Raw genomic sequence first — 23,183 nt, forward strand, 5'->3', positions numbered from 1 at the left:
GTGACGCCACACTGGGGGCCGGAGGAGGCGGGAAGAAGAGCCGGGAGCGGAACCGTTCCGTCGCCCAGGGGGCGGGGCAGACGGGGGTGGTGCCGGCTCGGCTCCAGTCGCCTCTCGCGGGAGGAAGAGGAGGATGCGGGCGAGTGCAGGTGAGCGGCTGCGGGGCCGGCTGCGGGCTAGCGCGCAGCCGCCGAGAGGGCTTGGGGGACGTGGGCGGGCGGTGGGGCCCTCCGGACGGAGACCTGGCGCAGCTGGGCAGGCCGCGAGGGGCGACGGGCAGAAAGGGCCCTGTGCCTGGGCTGACAGGGGTCTGGGGGCGGGTCCGGCCTGGGCTGTCCAGGTCCCCTCATACTCCGGCGCCCCGGAAACTGACGCTCTGGGGGCACTGGAGCCCCTCTCGAGCACCCCCACCCGACCCCCCCCCCCCCAGTATTGACCGGTGCCCACTGTCAGCGAGTTGTACGTCCCGCGCCTCGTTCAGGTATTGTTCGCAAAGCTTCCTCTTCGTCACCGTCCGTCTGGCGGTTAGCAGTTTGCACAGCGCTTCTCGTAGACGCCTACTTTGTCCTGGTTGTGCTACGCAAACGACCAGGAAGCTGGGTTTTCGAGACATTTGTGGGCAAAACTGCTCTCCCGGTCCCGCGGGAACCTCGGCGGAGCACTCGTGCTGGTGTGGGAACCTGCGCAATTGTATTTGCCTTTTAGGAGACGGCTCCTGCAGAGGCGGAGCCGGCTCTTGAGTTAGTCAACCCCCCGGGGCCTGGGTGCCGGGGTTCGGTGGCTCAGAAGCCGGATGTCCTGGGTTACAGTCCTTACACTGACACGTATGAGCCGAGCCACCTCGACCCGGCCACTGCCCTCTTGAGCCCCCTTTGCCAAGTGTGAGCGTGTTAGTATGTCCAAGGATTGTTAGGAACCATGAAACGGACGAACCAAAACTGAGACCTGAATTTAAATTGCTGTTTAATTAAGGATAGAAAATTAAGACCACCAGTTTAAGGAGTTAAACATCTACTATCTTGATAACTGTTTTATGAATACATTAGAAATACTAACATAGCCCAGAAATGTTGGGAGATGGAGAAAGACTGGGTTTTGTTTGCCGTAACCACCTTTTTGTTTTGGAACCAGTGTGCTCTCCAGTATATGTAGTTGCTTGGATTGTTAATCCCTCTCATTCTTTGTAGACTTATACCTAGTAATCTCAGTAACTTCAATTCCCTTGCTCTTCATTCAAAAATAATTGTTAAGTGTCCGTTGAATGAAAGTCACCGAAGTTGGTGGTGCGAAACATGTAAAGAAGAATCAGGCAAAACCTTCAGGGAGCTTATGTTCTGGAGTGGAATTTCCATTCATCTATTCTGTAAATATTTATTGATTATCTGCTATGTGCCAGGGACATGCTGGGTGCTGGGGATACAGCAGTGAGCAGATAGGTCCCTGCTTTTATGAAGCTTAGACTTTATCGAAGGGAGGAGAAACAGACAATAATCAGATGATATGCCACGTAGAGATAAATGCTGTAGTAAGGAAACAAAGGCAATGTAAAGGAAATTGAGGTAGGGGAGAGATTTGCCATTTTTATATAGGGTCTGAAGAGAAGGCCTGACTCACTTAATAAGATGCCATTTTAGCAGATACTTGGAGAAAGCTAGGAAGCAAGGGACCTGGGTACCTGGAAGAGTTGTTTTCCAGGCAGGGATAACAGGAAATGCAAGGCCCAGTCACAGGAGCATGCTTGATGAGTTCAAGGAGCATCAGGAGGGAGTGAAAGAAAGGGTGGAAGCTGAGGGAGAAAAGGGGAAGGAGCAGTCATATAGGGCCTTGTAGCCCATTGTAAGGACTTTGGTTTTTACCCCGGGTGAGATGGGTTTGAGATGAGGAGTGACATAATCTGGCCTAAGGTTTTACAGGATCTTTCTAACTGCTGTGTTGAAAACAGACTGGTGTGGGGGTGGGAGGGCCAAAAGTGAAAACAGCAAGATCAGTTAGAAGGACATAGCAGTAATCCAGGCAAAAGATGACTGTGGTTTAGACCAAAATGGTAGCAGTGAAGATGGTTAGAAGCAGTTGGATTCTGGATATATTTTGAGAATAAGACATGTTTGCAGATAATAATCATGATACTTGCCATAAAAGAAGTATAAACAAAGTGGTATGAAAAGTCAAAGGTGGGATCTCACCTGGTGGGGAATTAGAATAAGCCTTGGGAGGTTTGAACTGGACTTCTGATGAATGGGTGCAATTAGGGCTTTCAGTAACTGTTAAAAAAGTGGTTTCCTTTGCAACATAGAATTACATTCAGGCTATCCATAGGATGCCTGCAATTTCAGATATCAAAAAGGAAAATAAAAATTGAAGATTTTGCAATAACAAACATACTCCATTCAAAGTGTTAAGTGTATTGCCTTGTACATTTTATGCTTTCTAGGAGGAATTCAGCATAAATTTTAAGGTTTAGGACCTGTCATTATTACACCTTTAGCTCAAATAGGATACAAACTCATCCCAAGTCACAGTGCTATTTTTGGGTTTTATCAAAGTACCTATTACAAAATGTTAACACCTGGCATGAATTGAGGAAGATGAAAATAATTACTTACCCAAATATTGTCAGCTTTTTATGAATCATTTAAAGAGGTTTGAAGTGACAAGTTAGAAATTATATACCAGAAGCTTAATAGGTCATGTCAAAAATAATGATCTTTCAAAGAAATCCATGTTAACATGTGAAATAAAAGCCAGTGAGTTGTTGTTGACCTTTTTTTTTTAAGACTTGCACCAGAGGTAGGAATATGACGTCAGGGCTCCCATGTCCCTCAGCTCTTGGAAGAACCATACAAGACAGCAGCAGTTGCCACCCTACGCGATGTAAAGAACGCTGAACTTGGAATCCAACAGCTTGAGTTTCAGGGTTAGCACTTCTTTAAATATGTTTTAAATACTTTATTTTTAATATAGGATAATTGACAGATAATATTTCTTGAGCCTACCGGTGTCCAGCACTATTCTAAGCACTTTCCATATATTTACTCATTTAGTTTTCTCAGTATCACTCTCCCCTCCAATTGGCTGCAAAAGTTCAGCTGTTTGATAACAAATGCTCCCCCCATCCTCACCCTTACCCCATCACAGCACCCTGAGAATCATGGGTCTGACTATGTCTTGGTGAACAGGGGCAGCAGGTGAGGGGCTAGTCAGGTCTCTGTGCTCCAGGCCACTGACTCCTGGGAGCACAGAATCAGGCTGGGCATAGAGGCCTCTTCTCTGCCCAGACACCAGCAGGAGCTCCATCCAAGGGAGGCCAGGGCTGGCCAGAGGAGGAAGGGGAGGACAACAGAGGGGACTGGCCTATCACCAAGTTTAGGTCCTCTGGCCCAACTCTGCCATGTGCAGCTGCTGGGAGCTGGCCTTGGCTTAGCGAGGGGCCACCAGCACTCACACCGGCCTTGACTTCTTGGCCTTCTTCTCAGACCTCACAGCTTCATTGTGGGCTTTCTGCTTCTCTGCCAGTTTGTTGGCCCTACAGATTTTCCTCCTCTTGCCAAATATGATCTTGTTGTAAAAGTACTTCTTCCACTTCTTCATCATCACGATGGCCAGGCACTTGGCCTCACTCTCCTCCTCCTGGGCCAGCCACTGCTTGTCCTCCAACTTCACAGTGCCCACTGTCACCCTGGGCTTCTTCCCCTCTATTCTCTGCTCCTCCAGGGCTGTCAGTTGGGCCTCTTTTTCTGAACCAGCCTCCTCATCTTCCTCCTGTTCTTCATTTTCTCCCCCTTCATCACCATCACCTTCATTGTCTTCTTCCTCTTCCTCCTCCTCTTCATTCAAGTTTCCTGGTTCCTTTTCCCACTGCAGATTCGGCAGCTTCAGCTTCTCGGTTGGGATGTATTCCTCGTCCTCCTTGGACACAAAGGGCAAAAGGTGTGGGGCAGCTGCACCCCGGGAAGGTACTCTGCCACTGGGAGGAGGAGCCAGGCATTCAGAGTCAAACACCCACTTGGGCTGCTTGTAGTACCTGCCAGTGACAGAGGTCTGCTGCCCAGGCCGGTTGACAATCTGGTAGGTGTTGCAGGAGTCCATGACATCATAGGTGGCACCAATGCACAAAGACTTGTCCCAGGACACATCCTCCCCGAAAGTCCTCATGACAAAGGCCAGGCCCTCGCAGGACACCTTGCGATTCAGGAAGAACTTCAGGCCCTTAAAAAGCTTCTTGTGCTTTTCCTGTGCCTCCAAAAACAAAAACAAATTATACCAACAGATAGAGAAAGAGCTGGTATCTAAGTAATTTATTTTTGATGTTTTAAGGAATCATTTTTGGAAACTTTATACAAGATGATGTAATCTGCCAGAATAACTAATAGCAAGTGTAAGTTATTCCAATTTTTAAAAGTGCTGGCAACAGAATATTGCTCAGAATCTGGTAGAGAACCAACTTAGAGTTTAAATGGAAAGCAGTGGGGTTTTCTATTTTAAATGTCTATTTTTGTTTGTTTTTGGCAGCTGCCCAGTATGTGAATCTGAACCCTTGACCTTTGTATTATAACACTGCACTCTAACCAGCTAAGCTAACTGGCCAGCCCATATATCTGTTTAAATATCGATTTGTTTTATGTTATTTACAATGTACTTTATTTAAATATATTGCCAAATAATACTTATTTCCTAGGGGATTATATAGAAATAAGACTAATTTCTGAAATTTTTTTAACATTCATTTTTGAGAGTTTTTCCTTAGAATCTCATTTACAATTTCTTGTTTTGAAGAAAAGGTTTACAGAATTGTGATGTTGCTGCTTATTTATAGTTTTAAAAACTTTTCAGATTAGCACTATATTTCTTCACCCCGTCCTTAATCAACAAAAGCACAATGCAATTCTTTTGCCTCGATTTTTGATTGCTAGGTTGTGTATGTCTGTCATTGCTGAAAGCAGGGTGCAGAGTAATTTTATAAATTGATGTGTAAATGGAAAAATAGCCATTTTACTTGAATTAAAAGTACTCTGAGGGCCGGCCTGTGGCTCACTTGGGAGAGTGTAGTGCTGAGAACACCAAGGCCACAGGTTCGGATCCCTGTATAGGGATGGCCAGTCAAGCTCACTTGAGAGAGCGTGGTGCTGACAAAACCAAGTCAAGGGTTAAGATCCCCTTACCGGACATCTTTAAAAAAAAAAAAAAAAAAATGAAAAGTACTTTGTATTTTTAGTACTACAAATGATTCTGACATTTCAAAATAATGCCTCAAAGCTACCAAAATTAATCAGCTTTATTCATCTTTACTTTCAAAACAGTTGTTTGAAATGCAGATTAATTCAAACCTCTATTTCATTTGAAACTGACACTACTGGTTAGTTTAGCTACCAGTTTTTTTTAACTATCTTAATAATAGCCTTGTTTCTCTAAGAAAAATGTTTCTGCTTCCTACATCCTATACTTTCCAATATATCACATTTTTAATAGTTTTTTTTATTGCAAACATAATACATTTTCTTGTCACTGTAGAAAAAATAGAATATTAAAAAATTAAAGCCCACTATCAATAATTACCTTAACTTTTGGGCTGGCCCGTGGCTCACTCGGGAGAGTGCGGTGATGATAACACCAAGGCCATGGGTTCGGATCCTAGAAAAAATAATAATAATAATAATTACCTTAAGAAAGAACAATAGCATAACTGAAGTAAAAAGAGTTATAAAAACTTAAAGATGCCAATAATAAAGGTGTGGCCAAATATATATATATAAACAAACAAATAAAACTTAGAGAAGGCCTGACTCAGCACTAACCTTCCAACCTTCTACCAGCTCCTGCCTCTTCCTATTAACTTTATACTGCCAGACACAGTTCCTGGAATTTCTATCTTTTTAAATTAATTCCTTGAGTTAGGACAGTACTTCTCAACTTTTCACTTAAATGTTCCTCACTCAAATATTCCTGTAAGAGGCAAAAGAAACCCTAGTAGTATAGGGGTATAACCTAAAGAGGACATGGCTTGAGACTTCCAAACTGTCTTAGTCCATTCAGTGCTGCTATAACAGAATACCTGAGACCAGGTAATTTATAAAGAGCAGAGATTTATTTCTTACAGTTCTGGAGGCTGGAATGAGAGGCCCACATTTGTCTAGGGTCTTTCTGCTGCATCAATCCCATGGCAGAAGATGAGTGAGAGTGCGCAAGAGGGGGCTGAAGTTGCTTTTATAACAAACACTCTCGTGATAGGAAGCCCACTCCTGTGATGATATTAATCCATGCTTAAAGGTCCCACCTACCAATGCTATTTCATTGAGGATTAAGTTTCCAACACATGAACTTCGGGGGGTAGTTTCAAACCATAGCATAAACATTTGTGTTTTTTCCTTTAAAATTTTAGGCAGTTTTGCATCGTATTCCATAATATTGATACTATAACAATGTGAATTTTCTAAGAATGTCTCCATGTTTATCCTGTGGCTTTGTATTCCCCTTGTCACAGAGCTGAGTAACAGCTTGAGAAGCAGAGTTAGAATTTTTTCTGTGGTTTATTCATTCAGAAAATATTCAGTGAAGGGCTGGCCCATGGCCGTCTCACTCAGGAGAGTGTGGTGCTGATAACACCAAGGCCATAGGTTCGGATCCTATATAGGGATGGCCAGTTAGCTCACTGGGTGAGCATGGTGCTGACAACACCAAGTCAAGGGTTTAGATCTCCTTACCGGTCATCTTTAAAAAAAAAAAAAATTCAGTGAAGACCTTCTTTATGCCAAACACTTTGCTAGTGGTATAGACATCACAGGCCCCCATATTCCTTATTTGCACTGAGAAAAACTTATTTGCAAGGAGATATGATAAGTACGATAATACCAATGCAGAGATACTATTAAGGACAATATAGTGATTAAGTCTGTCTTGAGATCATTTGTGGAATCCTGTCTGAGCTGAAATTTGAAGGGTTAAAAGTCTTCAAGGTAATGTCAAAAGACATTTTTTTAAAGTTGAAAACGTGTATTACAGAAACATATGATAAGCATGTATCAAAATGTATGTAATTCATTAATGAAGGAACCAGCAAGATGGTAAAGTTGGTTCAGAGTAGTATTGGAGAGACCAAAGTCAAAGAAAGAAAAACTGATGGAACAGGATTTCAGTTAGTTCAGAACTGACTAGTGGGGTTTCCACTTCTGGCCAAGATAGAGTAAGAGACCACCCTATCTTAAATAACTAAAAAGTAGGCAAAAATATATGTAACAATGGTTTTCAAGACTTTGGGCATCAGGCAATGGACATTGATCCCTGGGAGGCAAGAAATAAGTGAGATAAGCTTATTACCCCAGTTTATGTCCTGGAGATGCTCTTGGTATGGCACTGAGAGGGAAAACCCAGGTAAAGCTTGACAGTCTTTCTGAATTGAGAAGATGGAGCTAGGAGCCCAGGAAGGCCAAGGCAGCTAGGACAGTGCTAGAAAGTAGAGAACTTTGCAGAGAGAAAGAGAGATGTGGATATATACAGAGGATCCCCCTCCAGCCTGTAACTGAATACTGATCAACCCATGGCTATGAGGACAGTATGGGGAAAGAACTACCCAAACAAGTTAGAGTAAACAATTTTCTGAGCTAAAGCAGAACCAGGGTGAAGGAGGGAGCAAAAATAAATAAGTAAATATAGCAGGACTAAGCATAGCTCCTGGTCTGTCACACAGAATGGAAAACCTCATAATTCACAGGGCATTGGTTAGTGTACTCAGAAAGGTTTTACCTCTAGTGGGACAAAATTAACCAGAGATTAAATGCAGATTTGGTATAGCCTAAAAAAGCCTAAACACATGTCCCAAAAGATTCAAGCTATTTACAGATAACTTAACTGTACCCCAGGACAATGTTCAATAATATTTATAGGAATATAAAAAATATCCAGCATCAAATTCACAATGTCTGGCATTCAGTCAAAAATACCAGGCCTATAAAGCAGCCGAATATAACCCATAATGAGGAGGAAAAATCTCAATTAAAACTAATCCAGAAGTAACACAATAAAATCAGTAGACAGGACATTAAAACACTTACTGTAACTGTATTTCATATGTTCAAAAAACTAGAGAAAAGATTGAACAAGTTAAGCAGAGACATGAAATGTTTTTTAAAATGATGAATTGATTAGAGACTGTAGAAGAAAAGATTAGCAAACTTGAAGACACAGCAATAGAAACTATTCAGAATGAAACACAGAAAGAAAAGAGACTGAAAAAATGTGTAAAGCAGAGGAATAGGACGCCTTCATTTGAACTAATATGCATGAAATTAAAGTCTCCAGAGAGGGGAGGGACAGATAAATGTGTGAAGAAATAATGGCCAGAGTTGTTCCAAATTTGTTGAAAACTATAAACCCACAGATGCAAGAAACTCAAGGAACCCCGAGCAAAAAAAGCATGAATAAAATTACACCAAGAGGAACAAAGATAACAATTTCAATTTTAAATTGACATTAGTTTTCTTATGAGAAACAATACAAACAAGATGATAGTAGAGAAACATCTTTAAAGATTTGTAAGGAAAAAAGACTGTCAATCTAGGATTCTATACCCAGCAAAAAATATCTGACAAAAATGAAGATGCAAGGAAAACTTGCTCAGATATTTCAAAGCTGAAAGAATTCATCAATAGTAGATTTACACTAGGGGAAATGACAAAGGAAGTCCTTCAGGTAGAAGGAAAATGATTCAGATCATATATGTAGATATAGATCAACACAAAGGAATAAGGAGCACCAGAAATATTAACTGTGGTTAAATATAAAATGCATATTTCTTATTATCCAAATTTTTTTGAAAAATAATTGGCTGTTTAAAGCAAAAATAACATGTATTATGAAGTTTCTAACATTTGTAGAAGTAAAATATATGACAAGGCTATACAGTATACTCATCAGATTTTTTTTTTTTTTTTTAAAGATGACGGTAAGGGGATCTTAACCCTTGACTTGGTGTTGTCAGCACCACGCTCTCCCAAGTGAGCGAACCAGCCATCCCTATATGGGATCCGAACCCGTGGCCTTGGTGTTTTCAGCACCACACTCTCCCAAGTGAGCCACAGGCTGGCCCTAAGATTCTTGTGCTGTATATGAAATGGTATAATATCAATTGAAGGTACATTGTGATAAATTAAAGATATATATTATAAAGTCTAAAGTAACCACCAAAAACATGCAACAAGAAATTATAGTTAATAAGCCTCCAAAGGATATAAAATAGAATCCTGAAATGTGGTCAGTCCAAAAGTAGGCAGAAAAATACAGAAAAGAAAATATAGTGTAGATGGGACAAATAGAAAACAAACAGTAATATAGTATATTTAAGCTCAACCATATCAATGATTATAGTAATCATATTAAACATAAATGTTCTAACCACCCCAAATAAAAGATAGAGTTTGCCAAATTGGATAAAAAAGCAGGACCGAACCATAAACCGCTAATAAGAAACCCACTTTTTATATAACAACATTATTTCCATTCTCAAGGCCTTAAAGCAACGTATTATATCAAAATCAAATTCCCATATCTATATGTCCGCACCCTGTCAAATTGAGCCTTCCCTACCTATCCATTATTCCGTTAACATTTTTCTCGTATTTCAGCTAGGCTAGTCTCTTTACAGCTCCTGCCACACCCCGTGCAGACATTTACTTAAGCTTTGTTGCTTAAGAAAATCCTTCACAACTCTCAAGACCTTTCTGCTTATCCATAATTATTTGTGCTTATTCCAGACCAGTTTTGACTGACCTGTTCCATGAGTCAAACCACATTGTAACTAACAATTATGTCATAGATCATGGAAAGTCAGAGCTCTTAGAACAGTGAGATATTTTCTGTCCATTTTCCTTATTTTATAGTTGAGAACCCCCGTGAGCCAAATGAGGTTGAATGGCCAACCCGGGTTCATACAAGTCTAGTGGTAGAGTTTGTAATAGGACCAAGATGTATCTTTATTTCTGTAATTATCAGCCACTTACAATTAAGTACATTTCTTTGGTTGTAATTATGATGTGTATGTGTGGCAGTAATATATGTAAATATGTCATGTGCCTGTCTTATTTCTCAAAATAGACTGTAAGTTACCAGTAGACATCTTTAATTGGTATTCTAGTGCTTATAAAAAAATGCTAGATATATTGATACACAGTGGATTATGATATTTGATTAATAGACTTAGAGTCTAAATAGACAAGATTGTAAAATGTAAGAATTCATCAGTTTTTACTATTTGAAACAATGATGGTTGATCTGCCTACACAGAGTAGTTAGGATTCAATTGTTATTTAAACAATTTTCAAATTTTGCTATTCATATAAAATAAGTTTAATTCATTGCCTTTACATCTGATTTTTTTCAACCATCATATAAACTCACTTCATTATCATATTATCTGCAAGTATACTGTAATGGATTGAATTATGTCCTCCCAAAACTCACTTGAATTGTGTCCCCCAAGTTTTATGTATTAGAAACTTGGCTCAAAAAAAAAAAAAAAAAAGAAACTTGGCTCCCACTGTGACTGTTCAGAGGGTAGGAGATCCTGTTATGGTAATTGAAAGGTGGAGCCTTGAAGAGATGATTGGATTGTAGGACCCTGCCATAGTGAATGGATTAAAAATGGTGGTCAGGGGCGTGGTTCTGAGGGCTTTAAAAGAAGAGAGAAGAGAGTCTTTCTCTTTCTTGGCCTCTGCTTTCTCTGCTCCACCATTTTCACAATGTGATACCCTGCCATCACTGTTGCCACCACCAAGGCCTTCACCAAATGTGTTGTTTGGACTTTGGACTTCCCAGTCTATGAAACTATAAGCAATAAGTTTTGTTTTCTTTACAAATTACCCAGTTCCATGTATTTTGTTATAAGCAACAGAAACAGACTAATACATACACACAGGGGTCTAACCTGTGCTTTCTGATGCAGTAGCCACTAGCTATTTAAATTTAAAAGAATAAAAATTAAACAGAATTTTAAGTTGAGGGAGAGGTTTAGGTCAAGGTGGCAGAATAGAGAGTCCCCAGTGTCGCTCTCTCCCACAAATCAATCAATTTACAACTATAAAAATGTAACATCAGCCAAGCTGGAGCTGCTGGAGCTCAAGGAAAGAGGAGGAGAGACTTACAGAGTTCATGAGGGCAGGAGAAACCACGATGAGAGAAAGAAAAAACTCTAAAGTGTTTCATGCCACGGCTGCTTTAAGGCTGGAACTGCTGAGCACATGGAGCAGTAGCTGGCAGAAGCCGCAGCTGTGCCCTTCAGATGGTGTTACTTGGAGGCGGCAGGGGAGAAGAGGGCCTCAGTGGCCCCTAGGACAGCAAGATCACTAATAGGGTTCCTGAGGACTGATGCAGGGGCAAGGAGCCAGAACAGCTGAAAAAGGGGAGCCATTCAGAGGCTGGTGAATCATTGCAAGAGACTGGCGCAGGGCCCACCCCATGGGAAATGTTTGGAGCACAGGCAGTGGGGGAGATAGGCCCACCAGGAGAACACTGGGACACAGCAAGGACAGCTCATCTGCTCCCCCAATCAGTGCAGGACCACTCAGAGGAGACTGATCAGGAGTATAGAATTGCATAGGGTACAGTTTGATGAAAAATCTCAGGCCCAGATCAGAGTTTCTACACAACCCAGGTGCACCAGGACTCTGGAGAACCCAAAGTACCTATAAGGTCAGCCATTAAACCCTGAGCTGCACAACAACCCTTCCCTAAGGAAACAGCAGCAAAGCAGCAATTTAGCTCAACAACACAGCTCAAGTCCTGGTTCCCACCGGAAGTTCCACCGTTTTAGAAGTAAGCAAAGGACAAAAAATTAGTTCTGGCCCAGGCACACCACCAGCGCCTTGGGGTCCGCCAGGGGACATGAGGTATGGAGCTGGGCACTGGACCCCTGCCCACAACCACTCATACCATCAGCACCTTGGGGCCCTACCCAGGAGCTTGGGACATGGAGAAGGGGGCCGGACCCCTCTCCCACAACCAGGCACACCATGCCAGCACATTGTGGCTTGCCTAGGGACCTGAGGCATGGAGAAGTGGACCAGACCCCCCCCTTCCCACAACCAGGTACACTGCGCCAGTGCCTCAGGGCCCACACGGGGACCTGAGGCATGGAGAAGGGGACTGGACCGCCCTCCCACAACCAGGCACACAGCACCAGTGCCTTGGGGCCCACCCGGGGACCCAAGGCTTGGATCTGGGGACCAGACCCCCCTCCCACAACCTGGCACACTGCCAGCACCAAGGAGCATGCCAAAAACATCAGCTCCATGTGGGTGGCCCACCACAGCCACCACAATAACCATTGCTGCTGCAAAAGCAGTTAGACACCACAACCACCATGCAGATGGTCCGCCAGCCACTGGAGTGCATTGACACAAGGAGAGTCACCAGCAGAGATAAAGAAAAGAAGAAGATGTCTTTCACCACAAAGCCCATTTCGGAGTGACAGAAAAAGCATCTGCTCTGTGATAATATTGGGGAACTGATCATATCTCTCAGCATTGAACAGATCATCTAGGCAACAAATCAACAGAGTAACCATTATTCTTTCAGAGGGAGAAAAGAAATCTAGGGTAATTAGAGGGGGGAGGGGGGAGAGAAAGGGGGATAGGGAGAGATTGGACAAGGGGCATAAAGAACAATTATGATTTGTAACAATATATATGCTAGTAATATTGATTTGATCAGCATATCTCAATGTCAAACCCCCAAAATATAATCAATTTTGATTCAATAAAAATTTTAATTAATTAATTAATTAAGTACCTCTGTCACACTGGCCAAACTTCAAGTGTTCAGTAACCACATGTGGTTAGTAGCTACTATATTGGACAGCACCAATGATGAACATTTCCATCATCACAGAAAGTTCTGTTCATCTAGAATTTCTTATATGATAATAAGTTATTTTGCCTACACAAAGGAAAACCAAAGATTTTTACATGATTCATGTTGATGGGTGAACCATTCTGGTAACCTGACAGCAGCTCTGATGTGTCAGTAGTAATTCTAGTAGTTGTCTCTTTGCTGAAATGGGCATGCAACCATCTTCAATGGTACAGGCTTCCGTAGTTGGGTATGTAGATAATCCATTGAGAATTAAGAAGAAAATATGTCTATTTCATTTTTACTTTCTGTTTAAATGCATATGTATGTGTTTCTTTGGGATTGTATTTATTTGGGGGGGGGAAAGAAAACGTTTTTTTTGCTCTTATTTTTTTTTTTTAATTGTACAGTTTTATGGGATGCAATTTGTTGTTTCAATGTATGTTTATATTATATAATGATTCAATCAGAGTAACTAGCGTATCTATCACTCTATTAGACCATTTCTGTTGCTTATAACAAAATACCTGAGACTGGGTAATTTGTAAGAAAACAAAATTTATTACTTGCACTTTGGAAGGCTGGGAAGTCCGAAGTCCAAGGAACACATCTGGTGAAGACCTTGGTGGTAACAATGACACAGCGGTCTCACATGGCAGAATGGCAGAGCAGAGAGAGAGAGCCCCTCATGCGCTCTCCTTTTAAAGTCCTCAGAGCCACACTTATGATCACCGTTAAACCATCAACTTATTAATCCACTTACTTGAGCATGGTCCTACTACCTAACCACCTCTTCAAGGCCCCACCTTTTAGTTACAGTAATATGATTCCCCACCCTCTTAGTTGAGTTTCTAATACATGGAACTTAGGGGACACAATTCAATCCACAGCAGTCTCCTAAACATTTATCATTTCTTTGTGGTTATGACTAGCTATTTTGAAATAGCAATACAATATTATTAGCTATCATCACCCTAGAGCACCAGAACTAATTCTTCCTATCTAACTGGAACTTTGTACCCATTTACCAATCTCTCCCCCTTCCCCTCTCCCTACTCCTTCCCCTTCCCTGTCTCTGTTAACTGCTATTCTACTTTTTTTTTTTTTCTTAATTGACCCATGATGATTGTATATTTTTATAGAGTACAGTGAGATTTGGGTACATTTATACGGTGTGCAATGATCATATCAGGGTAATTAGCATGTCCATCACTTCAAACACTTGTCACCTCTTTGTGTTAGAAATATTCACAATCCTCAATTAGCTACTAGCAGTTGTACAGTAATTTGTGGTTGACAGTAGTCTCCCTATATAACACTAGATCTTATTCTTTCTGTCTCTCTATAATATTGTATCCATTGACCACCCTCTCCCCATCCTCCCTACTTTCTCCCCTTACCAGTCTCTAGTAACCCCTTTTCTACTCTCCTGTGAGATCAACTTTGTTAGTTTCCACACGAGTGAGAACATGCAGTATTTCTTTTTCTGTGCCTGGCTTATTTCACTTAACATAATTTTCTCCAAGCTCATCGATGTTGTTGCAAATCGCAGAATTTCATCTTTTTTATGGCTAGGTAGTATTCCACGTGTATATATACCACATTTTCTTTATCAAATCAGCTGATGTTGGACATTTAGGTTGGTTACAAAACTTGGCTGTTGTAAATAGAGCTGCGATAAACATGGGACTGTAGGGATCCCTTTAAACATGTTAATTTCCTTTCCTTAGGATATATACTCAGTAGTGGGATTGCTGGATCATATGGTGGTTCTATGTGTAGTTCTTTGAGAAACCTCTATACTGTTTTCCATAATAGCTGTACTAATTTACATTCCCACCAACAATGTATATTAACAGTTCCTCTTTCTCCACATCTCACCAATATTGGTTATTTTCTGCCTTTTTAATAATAGCCATTCTAACCTAACTGGCGTGAGGTGATATCTCATTATGGTTTTGATTTGCATTTCTCTGACAATTAGTGATGTTGATGTTGAGCATTTTTTCATATACCTGTTGGCCATTTGTATGTCCTCTTTTGAGAAATGTCTATTCAGAATTGCCCATTTTTTAATCTGATGACTTGGGTTTTTTTACTATTGAGTTGTTTGAGTTTCTCATATACTCTGGATATTAATCCCTTGTTGGATGCATAGTTTGCAGACATTTTCTCCCATTCTGCAGGTTGTCTCTTCGCTCGGTTGTTTTCTTTGCTGTACAGAAGCTTTTTAGTTTGATATAATCCCATTTGTTTATTTTTGCAATTGTTGCCTGTGCTTTTGAGGTCTAATTCATAAAATCTTTGCCCAGTCCTATGTCCTGAAGTGTTTTCCCTATGTTTTCTTCTAGAAGTTGGAAATTTTTTAAACTGACATGTAATAATTATATATATTTATGGGTTATAGAGTAGGGTTTCGATACATGTATAAAATGTATGATGATCAATACAGGGTAACTAGCATATCCATCATCTCAAACATTTATCATTTCTTTGTGTTGAGAACATTCAAAATCCTCTCTTCGAGCTATTTCAAAATGTACAATAAATTTTGTTATAGTCACTTATTTACCTATTTTTAATGTTTTAATTGTGGTAGAATATGTATGTAAATACATACAATAAGGTGCTCAAAATATTTTGACTTATTGAGGTACGTAATGAAAAATTTAGAAACTGCTTTTCTAGTGTTCCATCAGTATGGCCACCCGATTGCTCTCTGCCTGCTTCTGTAATTCTGTCATCACCAGCTGACTTAATGTTTTCAAATTCCTCAAGAGAGGATCTGATTTGACAGGCCGGTCACCGTCCAGAATCAAGAGATTGGACAGAGCTCTTGACTCAGGACATGCATAAATAAGCCCCTTGCCAGACTTGAGATGGTGCCTTTAATTGAAACACCTATCCCCAGCATATTTGCTGTGATTATGATGCTAGAGTTAGAGTACAAAGCATGAAACCTATAATTAAGCAATCTTTCTACAGAAGGCAGGGAGCTTGGCAAGTAGTCTGGGCCTCTTTTAAGAGAACCATGTAAACTGTCTAGTACCTTACACTGCCCATATGATGTGTTTGTTAAAAGTAAATTAGGGCCCTCAAAAAAAAGGAAGGGTAGAAATCTCTTTGACAACCTTCATACTCTTTTCCTGCTGATGGAGTATAAACACTGTGGTAGACAGAATATTAGCCCATCAATGAGGTCCATCTCCTAATCCCCAAAACCTGCGAATATATTACCTTTTATGCCAAAAGGAACTTTACAGGTGCAATTTAAGTTAATGGCCTTGATTCAGAAAATTATCCTGAATTGGGTCCAAGTGGGCCCAGTGTAATCACAAGGTCCTTATTAGAAGGATACAGGTGCTGTGAAGAGTCAGAAAAAAGGAAACATGACCACAGAACCACAGGTTGGAGTGATGCGCTTTGAGGATAGAGGAAAGGACCATAAGCCAAAGAATTCAGATGGCCTCCAGAAAAGGCAGGAAAACAGATTGTTTTATGAATCCTCCAGAAGGAATAAAGCCCTGATAACACCCTAACTTTTGACTTCTCACCTCCAGAACAGTAAGACAATGAATGTGTGCTGTTTTAAGCCACTAAGTTTGTGATACTTTGTTACAGTAGCACAGGAAACCAATACAGACACATTTTGATATTCAAATTTTACAGAGCTCTTATTAAGCACTTTCTACAAGACAGGCACAAAAATATTCATCAGCATATCATCATCATCAGCAGCAGGGTTCCATTTTCTGAACTTTTTTTTACCTTCATAAGGCTGTTATAGAGATAAATCAATCACTACTTTTCATTTTGGGTAGATTCCTAAATTAGTTGGAACGATTTCTGTTGCCAGTAAAAGAATGAGAGTTTATTGGCTCCAACAAATTAAAAGTGTAAAGCTTGGTAAACCAGAATGGGCTTTGGTTGCGTTTTTCTGTGAATCTCTTGACTATTCTTTTCCCTTTGTCAGCATCATCCCTGGACTAGTGTCCCAGGAAGAATTCCGTGTGACTAGTTTACAAGTCTGTAATTGGAGATTAGTATCAGTCTTGGCCAAATTGGTTGGTTACTTTACTCAGTAGGGGAAGAGGGCATCATATAAAGTAATAACTAAAAATTTTATTAATTTGTATAATGCTTCAATAATAAAAGCTATCATTTTAATTTATATGAATCATCATCAAAGGTTCTGAATTTTTATACATCATTCAAAGACATTTCAGAGAAAATCTTCTAAAGTTCAGTCTTAGGAAAGGTGTCTTTCTCATTTTTGAAGCTTGGTACAAAAATAAAAAAAAATTAAAATAAAAAAGCTTACACAGCAAGAGTTTGGTGACCTACTTTACTATCCTGTGTGGATTTCTTCCATTCTAGTACTGGATTCTTCATCATACCCCATCATTAAGGTGCTAATTGCAATGAGTTCGACTCTTGCCTAAATAAAACTTTATAAGCTGTCAGGCTTTCTCATATAAACATATTTTACACATAATGATTATTATTTCTGACATCCATAATGGAGGTGCTTGATTACTTAAGCAAAATAAAGATGGTTGATATTCATGATGTTAAGGTATTTATAGTGGGCGGTCACATTTCCAAATCAAAAACTAACTTTGTAAAAATATAAAATAGGCCCATTTCTTATATATAATATCAAATATAATATTAAGCTGTGTATTGATTATTTTTAGAATAAGGTAGAAATGTTTAGAAAATCAAGTATTTTTATTGTCGTATACATTAAGTCAATTTTAGATTTCAGTTACCTGACAAATTGCTCCAGCAGTAATTGGTAATTGTATAATTACCTTGTATTGTTAGTAGTAACTAATTCTGTAAAATGCTATTGGAGACAAGATACATATCATTAGTTGAAATAGGATTGGAGGAATACATTATTCATACATTTGCTTATGTAATTTTTTAAAAATAGCTTTACATAGTTTATCTTAAATTGCCTTTAACAAATAGTTTTGATTTTTATAATATGCATATGACATGCAGCTATAGGGACTGTAGCTCTTAAAGATTTTTGCTGATAATTTAGAGCACTGGCTGCACACCAGAATCACTCAGGAGCTCTGAAAAAATACACGTCTCCCAGAGATTTTGATTCCATTTCTCTGCAGTGGGGTCAGTGCATTTGTATTTTTATAAGCTCTCCCAGGTGATTCTAAAGAGCAGCTGAGGCTGAGAACCACAAACTTAAAGGATTTCGGATATCACACAAATAGGGCACAAGTTAATAATTTCAGAAAAAGAATGATGTAACAGACATGGTATAAATAAATGTTCATAGAAGTTGTCAACATTATCAGAAAAAAAGTTGTTAAGGCTCCTTTTAAAAAATGAGTTTATTACTCATCAGGTCTAATTGGGAGGGTGGAGAAGAGGAACCTAGACCTTGACCACAGAGCTCAAGTAGAAAGGAAATGAATGTTTACTGAATACTGAGTGAGAGTGGTGCTACATTCAGGACAGCGGATTCTTAATCCATATCAGAGAAATAAAAATCTTAACTTACTTTTAAAGTCTTTCAGATAAAAATAAAGCACAATATCTTGTTCTGGAAAGCCCTTCTTATATTCCAAAGCAATTTCTCACTGATACATTTCAAATTTTAACAATATTCACTATCAGGAAAATCCTTTCTAACCTCAGTCACAGAAGAAGAGCTACCAGCCTGGCAGTAGTATTGGATCAAGGTAACATGAGAAATAAGATTTTTCAAAATACAATATTTGGGCCAGTTCAAATAAGTCATGAAAAGATGGGTTATTCAGTAAATGGTTTGGGGACAGTAGGCTATTCATTCGGTAAAAAAGCCATACAAAATAAATCCCAGATGGTTCAAAGAGTTGAATACAGATTGAGAATTTAGAAGACAATTTAGGGGATTTTTTTAATGTAACATGGGATAGGGAAAGCCTCTTAAGCAAAACCTTAAATCCAGATGTCATAAAAGGAACTATTGAGAGATAGTGTACTGTGGTAGATAACAACTTAAACTCCGATTTCAGATGACTTGGGTTAATTTCCATTTCTTTTTACAGCTGTATAATCTTGGAACTAAAATTATCCTATAAACTCCTAAAAGATGTTTACTCAAGGAAATACATATTAAAACAATGAGCTATCATTCTTTGCCTATCAAATTGGCATAAATTTAAAAGGTTTGGAAAGAATGTGGTAAAAAAAAAGAGTAAAGTCTCATATTCTATTAGAAGAGTATAAATCAGCAGCCCTTTTTTGAATAGCTAATTGGCAGTGTCTAGTAAAAGTTAAAATGACCATGCCCTTTGACTAAGTAATACCAGTTCTAAATATCTATCCTAGAAAAATAATTATACATTTAAAAATGAATATGTACCCCACAAATATGTATAATCATTTACATTTCAATTTTTAAAAAGTATGCACTAGAATTTTTACTGAGGCATTGTTCAAAATAGCTAAAAACTGTAAAATTGTAGGGCTGGCCAGTTAGCTCAGCTGGTTAGAGTACAGTGTTATAACACCAAGGTCAAGGACTGCAATCTCTGGGCCAGCCAGCTACCAAAAAAAAAAAAAAAAAAAAACTGTAATATTCTAAATGCTTATCAATATGGGAATTAACCTTTTAGGTGTAAGTGGAGAATAGAAATTTTTTTTTTGAAAATCCATAGGTGTCTGTAATTTTGCTGTGAAAACTACTGGAAATGGTTTAACACAATATTTTTCCTAAAAGAGATTAGCTAATTAGTGTTTTATACTAAGTAGCAATTGTAAGGCATAGCTAATTTTAATTAAATGGTCATATTTTGAATGTCTTTCCATAAACAAATTTTCTATCTACTTTTTTGCAGAATGGAAACAGACTATAATCCCATGGAACTAAGCAGTATGTCAGGATTTGAAGAAGGTTCAGAGCTTAATGGCTTTGAAGGAACTGATATGAAAGACATGAGGCTCGAAGCTGAAGCAGTGGTAAATGATGTTCTCTTTGCTGTTAACAACATGTTTGTCTCAAAAAGCCTGCGCTGTGCAGATGATGTGGCCTATATCAATGTGGAAACGAAGGAAAGAAACAGATACTGCCTGGAACTCACTGAAGCAGGTCTTAAGGTAACTTACTTTTCTTCTTAGAAAAAAAAAATCGTATCTTTACCACCTTATTAAAAGGAGATTGGTGGGGAGAGTGGGAAAGGGAAAGATGTAAAATGAGAACTGGACACTCAGTAATTTCCAAAAGTAATTTTTAAAGAAAACTTATTTCCTAGGAATTTTTAGACTGACTTTTTTTTTGGCAGCTGGCCAGTACAGGGATCTGAACCCTTGACCTTGGTGTTAGAGCACGGTGCTTTAAGCCTCTGAGCTAGCCAGACAGGCTATGGAATTTTTATTAATTTTAAATCTTTTGATCAGCATGGGGAAATTGATTTTTTTTTTTTGGCAGCTGGCCAGTATAGGGATCCAAGGAAATTGTTTTTTTTTTTTTTTTTTAAGAAAAAAGAAAAAAACATTTGATTTGCAGTGTATTTTGTTTTAATCATCACCTCCAAAGCTAATTTATTTCTCATCTGTAGCTAAATGTGTCAACCAAAATTATTCATTCTCTGCTTAATGTTTTGCAATTATTTCTAGGAAATCATTTCTAGAATTCTTTATAGAAGTAGTCTCAAATAAATAAATAATGATAAAAATATGAATTAATAATATATCATCTATCATGGCACCTTAATATAGTGGACCCTCATAATATGTGGGAATAAATAGGGTAAAAAACAGAAGCATGTTTGGGAATACAAAAATGAAATACTGTTTTTGTGTAGTTTTTGAAATTCCTTCTCTAAATTCCTTGTAGGAACAGGAATGGGTGAATCAAACCTTTTAAATCTTGAAAAAATAATTCTATAGGGAACATTTTGCTGGTGGTATTCCTGTGTTATAATAAATTGCTCAGATATTAAAGGTTGTATTAAAAATGTGAATATTCTAACTATTGATTGAATAATAGTGTCATTAGAAAATGACCTATGTAGGGCCGGCCTGTGGCTCACTAAGGAGAGTGTGGTGCTGATAACACCAAGGCCAACGGTTTGGATCCCTATATAGGGATGGCTGGTTGCTCACTTGGGAGAGCATGGTGCTGACAACACCAAGTCAAGGATTAAGATCCCCTTACTGGTCAACTTTTAAGAAAACAGAAAAAAATGACCTATGTAAACACTTGGGTTTTGTTTTCTGTACCAAAATGAAGACTAATTACTTATTAATTCACTGTTGCATTTCTCTTCTAGGTGGTAGGTTATGCTTTTGACCAGGTAGATGATCATTTACAGACTCCCTACCACGAAACAGTCTACTCCTTGTTGGATACGCTCAGCCCCGCTTACCGGGAAGCATTTGGAAATGCACTCCTTCACAGACTGGAAGCTTTGAAAAGGGATGGACAGTCATGACTAAGCTTTTTCCTTTCAGAGGGGGCTGCTGCTGGTACAGAATGTTGACAAAAAGCTTGAAATTCTTGCATATGTCATAGTAGAAAATGTACCTTTGGTTTTGTATCTTTATCACTTGCTTCAAATTTAGGCTCTTGACTCAGAACATTATTGACTAATGAATTGTCTTGGTTTCTTATTCATTAAGGGAATTCTGAGGCCATTCCTATGACACCATCATTAACACATTCAAATTTTTTCATTTATCTCTGCATTTCAAAACCTAATCAGTATTTCATTCTCTTATTATAGGGCTTTGATGCTGCCAGCACTCTCTTTTACATAGGAAGTTACATAGGATTTGCACAACAATATAGGAATTAGAATTACCTAATTTCAAACTTTGATTCAGCCTGCTAAATCAGGCATTTACTACTAGCTTGGACTGACTCTATATTAATTATTTTGCTATTAGCCTTATTGGAAACAAATTATCAACTAGTTTCCCCTGCACAAATTTTGAAATTCACTGCTTCACTTAATCTATTTATATTAGTAATATGGATTGATAAAGATTAATTAATTATATATTACTTAACTCTAGTATTAAGTGCAAAACAGGTACTGAAATAGTTCTTATTCCTTATTTGCAACAGCCAGCCAACTAAGCAGAGGATAAAACCGTTAGCAAATGAATGTAATAATTACTTGTTTCCAAGATAACCTAAAGCACATAAGCAAATACAGGAACAGGTTCCATTCTTTTTCTTAAAAAGCATCGTCAATGTGTGTGATTTAAAAGAAAGATTCTGGTTTCCTAGAAAACAATATTTTGGCCTGTGTTGATTCTTATTCTGAATGTTTGTTTACATAATATATAGTGTATATTCAGAAAGTATTTTTGCTTCAACGTTTACCTTCTATAATGTAGTGCTTTGTTATTCCCACAGCACCCCTCCTTCCCCAACAGATGTACAGTGTTCTGTCTCAGTGCTAAATGTGCAATGTAATATGAGTGCACTGAATAGGTTTGAAACCAAAGGATGAATGAAGCATTCAGAGACTTAATATTTGAAAAATGGATACTCTGTATTTTATATTTTATTACAGGTACTGATATTTATAAACCTAATAAATTGTACCATGCTGCTGCATGTTTTCAAGTACATGTTGAACAATAAGGATTTGGGGAGTTATGTTTTTTTAAATTGCCTAAAGCAGCTGCTGTAGGAATGTTGAACTAAAATTCTGCATCTGGACACAACTTCATAAATTTGTCATTTGCAGATTTGTTTATTTAAAAATAGGTACTTTTAGGCTCCGAAGATCATGTGGACCAGAGCAACTTAAAGTTCAGTTTGTGTCATTATGCATTGTCAAACTTATTTGGAATGCTTTAATTATGTTTTGTAATGCATGTTCATTTTCATCTTTATTTTCAGATGCTTATTAACTGTTTGGGCAATGAAGTCTAACTTCAGGTGAACTTTCATGATTAATCTCAGGCTAAATGTAAATTATATTTGTAAAGTTTGAATAAAATTCAGTTTACTCATTTTGAGTTAAGTATGAAGAAAAGTGATTGTTTGAAAATTGAAATTGTTCATTTTGTGATAAACGATTTATTCCAAGAGCTTCTGTTTCCATTTTGAATTCTGAAATGTTACATTTTGATTTGAAGTGAGTGAAGTGAGTTGCGCTTTTTATTACGATGAAAGAGAAACAGGGAGAGGACATTAGTAAAACTACACAAATAGGGCTGGTCCGTGGCTCACTTGGGAGAGTGTGGTGCTGATAACACCAAGGCCACGGGTTTGGATCCCTGTATAGGGATGGCTGGTTAGCTCACTTGGGAGAGCGTGGTGCTGACAACACCAAGTCAAGGGTTAAGATCCCCTTACCGGTCATCTTTTGAAAAATAAA

At 38.7% G+C, this 23,183-nt stretch overlaps 1 protein-coding gene across 1 annotated transcript; it reads left to right on the forward strand.

The window, feature by feature from the left end:
• Positions 1 to 74: 74 nt before the first annotated feature.
• On the forward strand, positions 75 to 22,761 carry GSKIP (GSK3B interacting protein). The gene is made up of 3 exons (XM_063091219.1): positions 75 to 149; positions 19,686 to 19,944; positions 21,120 to 22,761. Exons 2-3 carry the CDS (start codon positions 19,687 to 19,689, stop codon positions 21,279 to 21,281), a joined length of 420 nt encoding a protein of 139 aa, XP_062947289.1. The 5' UTR covers positions 75 to 149; position 19,686; the 3' UTR covers positions 21,282 to 22,761.
• Positions 22,762 to 23,183: the final 422 nt, after the last annotated feature.

The sequence above is a fragment of the Cynocephalus volans genome, chromosome 3 (assembly GCF_027409185.1).
Source record: "Cynocephalus volans isolate mCynVol1 chromosome 3, mCynVol1.pri, whole genome shotgun sequence".
NCBI classification, from domain to species: domain Eukaryota; kingdom Metazoa; phylum Chordata; class Mammalia; order Dermoptera; family Cynocephalidae; genus Cynocephalus; species Cynocephalus volans.